General features: G+C 36.5%; 1 protein-coding gene across 1 annotated transcript in view; it reads right to left on the reverse strand.

Annotated features, from left to right (window-relative positions):
- NEDD1 (neural precursor cell expressed, developmentally down-regulated 1) overlaps window positions 1-7,093 on the reverse strand; it is a gene marked incomplete at both ends in the record, with an annotated part of 17,142 nt that extends 10,049 nt beyond the window's left edge. The window contains 3 exons of the mRNA XM_010194612.1: window positions 4,121-4,261; window positions 5,425-5,541; window positions 7,003-7,093. Of these exons, the coding sequence (XP_010192914.1) occupies window positions 4,121-4,261; window positions 5,425-5,541; window positions 7,003-7,093 (349 nt within the window). The remainder of the gene's footprint in view (window positions 1-4,120; window positions 4,262-5,424; window positions 5,542-7,002) is intronic.
- Window positions 7,094-8,073: the final 980 nt, after the last annotated feature.

Raw genomic sequence — 8,073 nt, forward strand, 5'->3', positions numbered from 1 at the left:
TTAAAACCAAAACTTCTCTTCATAACATTCCTTTTGGTGTATTTCTCAAGTTACTTTTCCAACATTCTCCCTCTGATCCTTTATTGCCAGAGGATGCCAAAATCAAAAATGACCATGATCAACTGTGATTTCACAGAGAAAATATTGCCTTTTGTATCACTGAATTTAACATGATTAACTGTATCCTCTTGTTAAGTGTTATTTAAGTCTTATTTTCTTCAGTTACTTTCTCTTCTCTTTAACAGACAACTTCCCTACTTCTAACCCTCTGTATTTCTGCCAATCCTAATTCTTTAAACTTTTTTTGATCTATTCTACATCAGATTCTATCATCTATTTTTAATTCCAATACATGTTTCTTTGTCTTATTTTTTATACTTCCTAATGTTTTTGTCTTAGTGACAAGAAACTAACACGTAGTCACAGTCTTCACCCAACTAGTCTTTAAAAAAGCTGATTTTTGCTTGGCATGATGAAGTCACACAGAACTTAAGTACACTCCTAGTCAGGTTTTTCCCAAAGCAGATGAACTTCGTTTGTCATCTACTGTCCCTTTCCTTAAGTTAAGGTTTAGAAACACAAGTTCTGTTTCTCTGATTTTGAAGACTAGGGCCTCCAACTCAGCCTAGCTGGAAATAGCCTAAATAGAGTTCCTATTGCTGGCAGTACATAGGCCAAGGAATCTCAACTCTAAAAAGGACACACAGCCTATATAGTTTAACTGCAAGTTTTACCAGTTACAATTAAAAAAAAACAGCTAAGGATGTGGGAGACAAGTTAAAATCAGTACTTTTCTGAAAAGAAGTCCAAGAATGTTTACAGTTTCATCCACAGATTCAAATGGAAAAGGTGTGAAATGTATTTCACTGGGAAAAATCTGACTGGGCAAGCTTACGTATCTCATCTCATTTGGATCTAGGGGGATATTTAAGATACTTGCTTTATTTTAAGTTGTCATAGCTGTTCAATAGATTAAACTCAAATACACTTAAGTAAATGTCTGAACAGGAAAGGAAAGGGGCCATCTGTTTTCTAATTATTTTAGTCATTCATACTAAAATAATTTCAAGATTATTAGGAATTACACAATTATTTGGAAAGAGTCGAGTTTTGCAACTAACTTGTCAAGACTGAAAAAAGGAAAGAAGCAAATATGAAGCAAGATTCACTACATCTTCGTTAGTATATCTCCTGATGATCTCTGGAAATTCTGCACACGCAGAACTATCAGAAACAGATACAGTGCAAGGTGCTGAACCCATAAAGAGAAAATTAGGTCCTCTTTGGAACATTTTACTAGGCAATGTAGCAAAAAAAAGCTATCCACATCTTTTTGCCTTAGCTGTGATTAGAGTAGATTTTCTGTAGAAAATAAAAGTACATCTTGTCTTTAAGCTTCACAGTAAGACAGCCAAACAAGGAACAGCGCACTTCAGAAAATGGCTGGTCCATTGCTAAGAAGGACTTGTTAAACTTGGGGTTTTTCACCACTGGAAAACAAGTGAAAAGCCCAAAACTAAACCAAAAGTAGTCCAGCGTCACCAATTACCTTATTTAAAGACAGTACAGTTTCTTAATCTTCTTTATGCCTCAGTAAGCCTTACAAGTGTGAAGGCAGATGTAAACACAGTTGATAGTCTTCAGCTTTTAAAGCTATTTCAGTGTATGGAGTGACCAGAACTCATCACACTTCTTTACAAATTAGCCAGCTGTTCAAACAACTAAACTAAATCCTGTTGCTAGGAGAACAGCACCAGGCAGTGAAGACTTGAACAAACACTGTGTTTTGAAACAAACCTTAATTCATCCTCACAGCAGCAAGCAGATAAGAATCTGGTAGTCTAAATGAATACCAACAGCAAAGACAAATTATGGGATCTGCAAACAACTCTGTGCAAGAACTCAACTCTAATGAAGCGCAAAGGTGTTTCTAAATCAAAATCAATTAATAGAATATAGGCCAATACTCGTATGAATAGCAAATGGTGTAAAGTCACAGAAAGCACTGCAACCTTGGGCTATTCTACTACTTGTAGAGTCTATGCAGTATCAGAAATTAACTGGCAAGGAAACTACATTCCATCATGCTGAATCAAACAGAGACAAGCTAAATTTTATGAGGTTAGCCTGACCTCACATTCCTCAATTGTAAAATAAGTTACTAGGGAGGTGGTGACCCTTACCAAGCCAGCCAGCGCCAGGATCAAACAGGACAATACACTGTGTATCTATTCAAGCTTACTCTTAGAAACCTGGGCCCCTCAACTATAAATCAAGCAAAGGCTTTATAAGTCTAACAGAATTACACAAGTCTTCAGATATTTGCTTCGCTGCACAATTAATCTTGCAGTTCTCTACAAGTACCAATTAAAACCCAAAAATAAAGCTGTTTCTGCACATAAGAGCAGAGAGAATTTTTAGGATACAAAATAAACTGATAAACTAGGACATCCAAGTAGCCATCCCATTACACAATTATAGCTCAATTCCATTTTAAATTAAGGCTGCAATCAAATAACTGCCCCCCCTTAAAAAAGTTATAGATCCTCAGAAAACAAAGAGTGGTTCTGCGCTTGCAATTACTTTGATTTAACACTTCAAATATGTTTATCCACCTTAAAGGTCACTCAGCTTTGCAGCAGGCCTCTTGATTTCATCTGCGAAAATAGCTAATCACTGCATCACTTAATCTTAATCACTTTTTGGTGGAAAGAGTTGAACACATCAAACAGGTTGATGCAAATCATCCTCATAAGAATTTTTTCATTTTCTGATTAACTAGCAACATAGTCCCCACTCTGAAAATTCACCTCCGCTGTGTAATCCAGCCATGGATAGCCCTGTAGCTCCTGCCTCACATCCACGTTTTTCATAATAACGTAACAATCAAATCAGAAAAAATGAACAGACTATATAGACAGGTTTTTAAGATCAAATCAAGTATGAAGTACAATTTGGCTTCAATACAAGTATGAGACTATGGCAGTGGATCAAAGACACCTAAGAGCAAAGAGAGTTAGAATTCAATGGACATTTTTCAACAGAAAGCATACCACAATCTCCCATAAAGTTTTAAGAGATTCTTCAAGCTACCTTGTTCATGCTAGACAGGAGAAAAATTTAACTTCACACTCTAACTGCAGTCTAGGGCTGAAAAAGCTGTCGCAGTAACAGCAAATGAATAAGTCACAACTTCAGTATTCCCCATGACATTAAAGGTCAGGTTTAGGACCAAAGCAATGGTTCTGCATCCCCTAGGCACCTCCTACCTCTGTAAAAATGATTCAGTAAGAAATAAAAGAATGCTGAGACTACAAACCCTTGGCTGTACCTAAGACAGCATTCACACTAAGAATGCACAGTGGTTCTTCCAATGGGACAACACAGCTCATTTACTACTGCAGATGTCCTTATATCAAGGGAATTCCCTCATGATACCCACTAATTCTCCAACATCTTAAGTCTGCAAAAAGGAATTGCAGTGAAAAACCCTACCAAGGCCCTTAAGTAGTACATGTGCTTTGTGTTTGTCTTCTGCAGTTTTCCTTCAAACTGCTTATCCAAAAATCTTACCTAAACACCTAAGTAGGTAATAAAGAATCTCATCGCTTTTCTCTTTGAGCAGCTGTGGCATTTTAATCTCCAGATTAAACAAATTTATTATTTCCAAATGCGGGCTTATAGTCACCCCTACTGTACAGATGGCTCTGTTCACTTGTAAATCTGATTACTTTGGATAAGTCAGAACCCAGACTACATGGTCTTTGTTCTTTGTAACGACACACACTGAGTTGTGCACTGAAATCCTGCTTTGGTTTGTAAAGCCGACTGGTTTTTGTTCAGTTCTAAGATGTGTAAAAGTTTGCTCTTGAGGAACCAGAGTCTACAGAGTAAAATTTGCTGTAACTTGTATACAAGTAAAGGTACTTGAGAAACTTGTATTTCTGTAATTTAAGACTAGAAAACACACAATGGCCTGCTTTGTCTTTTCCTTACGTGCACTCTCAAAAATTAAAAGGAAGCATTAACAAAACTTAAAAGCTCTTCATAAGTACTTTTAACATATAAACACCGTGAATTGAAGTTCCATATCTAAAAGGAACTAATACAGACAGCCTACCTGACGGCTTCCATAACCGAAGGGAGCACTTGACAAGTTGGTGGTAACGCTGTGTAGGATAATTTCACCACTCAAAGATCCAGAAGCAATGTAGCAATCGTTCCAATTATATGTAATGCACGTGACTTCATCTTTATGATCCTGTGGGGGAGGAAGGTCAGAAGAAGAGGGTTAAAGACACTCAGGATAACCACATTCCTTCTTAATCCGCACTTTTGCAGAAAAAACGCAGCTTGATATTTTTTTTCCTGACTATCTGTAACATTTAAAAAGGTTATTTAAGAGCTGTTATGAAATATCTCAGAAAACAGCAGCAGAACATTCTGAAGTTCAGCCATTATTTTTTAACCACTTTCTGGTTGTTTTCAGAAGGTTGTTTTAAAAAATCAGTAAAGATGATGCTGTGACTATATACGATTTCTCAATAAGACAATCATGGAGATATCTACCACAGGTGTCATTAATAGTATTTTAAAAGTAAAGTCTTCCAGAAATCAGTGATATTTGAATACACTTTTTGTTAAACTGATGTACTACTGCCAGCTTCCCCTTCTGTTACTTTTAGTATTAACACACATTTAAAAAACAGCTTTTCAGTATAGTCATTTGCAATTATGATATTGTGTTTACTGAATATATAAGGGAAGACAATCCAGTACTTCTACCCCAAAAAGGAGAAAATTATATTTAAAGTATTGTATTAGCTAGTTAGTAGGTTTGTTTCAAACTGTAACTTTAAAAGTCCAGGAAAAAAGATTATGTCAAAGCCAAAATTCCATAGCCTTTTTAACAGTGGTTCTAAATGAGGGCAAATAATTTACTGAAGCCAGCACGGACACATACCAGACCATTCTAAGTGCTGGGTATCATGACAAGCTTTTAGAGCATTCAGACTGGGTCAGTTAGAAGAAGACAACCATGTCCCAGTTTTGCATAATACGAGTTCTACTACAGTATTCTACAAAGTGTTTTCTTGTTTGATGTATCAGAAACGGCAATTATGTGAAATACTGCCTTTGGAAAAAACCCCGTCAGAGAATATCAATATGAATTCACAAAATCAGAAGGCTATTCTGAAAATTTAAACATATATTATTATAGAATTGTACTTTGAAGACATGCTTGTTAAATCTGCTAGTTACAGCACATAAAGAACACAAACTTGAACAAGACACACACGTGTGCCAGCTGCTATCTGTGAGCTTGATGCCACAGATGTACTTTCTCTAAGTCGCGCATTTCCTGCAGTTGGTGGCAAAACCTGGAAGTCACAAAAGCGACGGTTCTTCCTCAGCCAAACTTACCTTAAGGCTACGGTAAACCTTTCTGGATTTCAGGTCCCAGATATTAACTGTGCTATCAAGGCCTCCACTCACAAGATGTGAAGAACTAGAATTCAAGCTCACACACGTCTGTTTTGCCTGATGGAGAACAGGGAGGGGGAAGGAAAAGTATATTAAAGATAATTACAGGATTTATTCAAATCTACTTAAAAGCATATTGATGTGTGTTTTCATCTTCAATAAAACACACAGTCCCAACAGAACTATTGGTACACTACAGACATTTCCCATCAAAAGGCATTTAAAATCCAGTCCAGGTTGGACATATGTTTGACATACTTTAAGATCCAAACACAATAGTTAATAAATTCTTGAGTGCTTACATTTTCCCATTTCAATTTTTTTTTTAGCACCTTTTCCTTTAATATGCAGTCTCTGTTCAAATTATAGCTCCCTGAAGTGCAATCATAGACTTCCATTCAGGTACTGAGTTTTAAAAAGAAAATGCTAAGTTTAGGGAAAAAAAAACCCCTTAAAAGAAAATCTAGAAGTAGTCTAAGTCACATCCTTCACATTCCCTAAACATTACAAAGAATATTATATCAGCAAACTTGGTAATTCGGTAAAGGGATTCTTTTTAAAATAATCACTGAAGTACCAGCTTTTGAAATAAAAATGTCAATCTTAATGATAGACCTACATCAAGGACAAATTATTATTCAGTTCTATCACATTGAAAATTCACTTTTAAGTTCCTGAGATGTGAATTAAGAAAAAACAACTCCATCTAATTATTGACATGGTAAAATTGGAAATGATTGCATTAGTTATAGATCAGATTTAGTGAAGTCTCCAGGACAAATGCTCCACCTTTGAATGTGTTTGCTTCAGCAACCTAAAAGCCCAGTTTAAACACCTGTTCAGAAAATTTCCAGTGCAAATTAGCATTACAATAGCTATCCAAGAATAATTAGAATGGTTTCTAACAAATCATTCAAGTAACCATGTCAAGACACTCTTTGAAAACTAAATCCAGCTTTTCTAAAGTTTATAGTGCCACACTTCCACTTAACAGGGGAAAAAAATCCTGTATGAAGTTCTCCTGTTTCATGATTTCCAGCAGCCAGCGCATGTACACTCCAAAAACAACCTTTATACAGACTCCGTATGTTTTTCAATGTACAATTCACAGGCATGCATAATACTGACAATTCAAGTTGGAAAATGAAGTTCAAACTTGAGCTCTGTCCCATGACCTACGCATCAGGTGAAGTTTGAACCACTGACTGCCCTGGGCCATCGCACTGAGGTTTGTTTGTTTTTTTTACACACAAGTTCTCCCAGCAGAAAGCTATCAGCAGCAGACGTTAATATAACCACATTTGTATTTTCTTACTGGTAGAGCAATTTTAGAAGCACTATCCCCCCCCACCTCTTTATATGTATTTAACTATACACATGGAAATGGTTTCACATATGTATCATGACTCTAACAATACTAAAATTAAATTGATCCCAGTATGTAGAACAGATGTAATGCAAACAGTACACAAAGTAGAGTGGGGAAAAAAAACAGGGAACAGCATTACTCATACTTACTCCTTCAGCTATTTCAAAAAGTGTAACAGGTTTGCTTTTGCAGCTTGAAACAACAATTTTATCACCAGCAGCAGAAGCAGTAGCCAGGTATCTATCTTAGTCACAAGTTATGGACCATAACTGTATTATAGTGGTGACTTATAAAAGCAACAGCAAGTTTCCCTTACTGAACAGAAGGCAGACTGGCTAAATAGTCTAAAGCACTGTACTGTCAAGAGACCTAGAAATAGAAGCACAAGGCTATTTCCCAAGCTTTCATTAAGAAGCCCTTGCATTAACGACAGCCCTCACTTCCCAAGACCAAGGCAGAGCAATTTCTTTTGGAGAGAAGAGGAGAAATATCTGGCAGGTTTTACTCAAGAGCTCTTACCACTAAGGCATCTTATTCAGTCTACAGTTTTGTTTCCCCACCACACCAAGAGTGAGTCCCATTTACCACTGGAGTTCAAAGGGATGACTGTTGCTGACAGCAGACTATGGGTTTAAAGAACATTCCTGTTTGTGACAAATGTTAAACTAATTTACCATATAGTTTCTAGAGTACAATTTGCTAATTTGTCTCCCTCTGTACCGAGAGAAACAATACCCCAAAAAGGACCTTTTATAACTTCTAGTACCTCAGAGTAGTAAGAAAAGCCTTCAGTATAGAACTACAGAGCAGGGAAACTGACTCTGCACCCCCACCGAACTAATCAAGTGATCGTTTAGATCTGTGCCCTGTGTTGTCTTCAGACCAATGTCCACTGTGGTTTTATATTTGCTTATTTAAGAATACAGGTTAACTGGCTGAATTTAACACCAAAGAACTGGTAGGAAGATCAGTGTCTGCTATTTCTGTCATTAGATTAAGGCACTATCTAGGCTTACAGAATTATGCAGAACCAAAACCAATGCTTTACTCCTAACAAATTAACAAGCATTCAAAAGCATATAGAGTGAGATACTTCATTGTTTCTGTTTTGGAGAATGAAGAGGAGACTAGGCAGAAGAAAGCATGACAAGACAGACTTTAGCTATAAAGTTTACTAGACAACACATATAAGTGCATATATATATATATATATATATATA

Source organism: Mesitornis unicolor, unplaced genomic scaffold, assembly GCF_000695765.1.
Source record: "Mesitornis unicolor isolate BGI_N332 unplaced genomic scaffold, ASM69576v1 scaffold51141, whole genome shotgun sequence".
NCBI lineage: Eukaryota > Metazoa > Chordata > Aves > Mesitornithiformes > Mesitornithidae > Mesitornis > Mesitornis unicolor.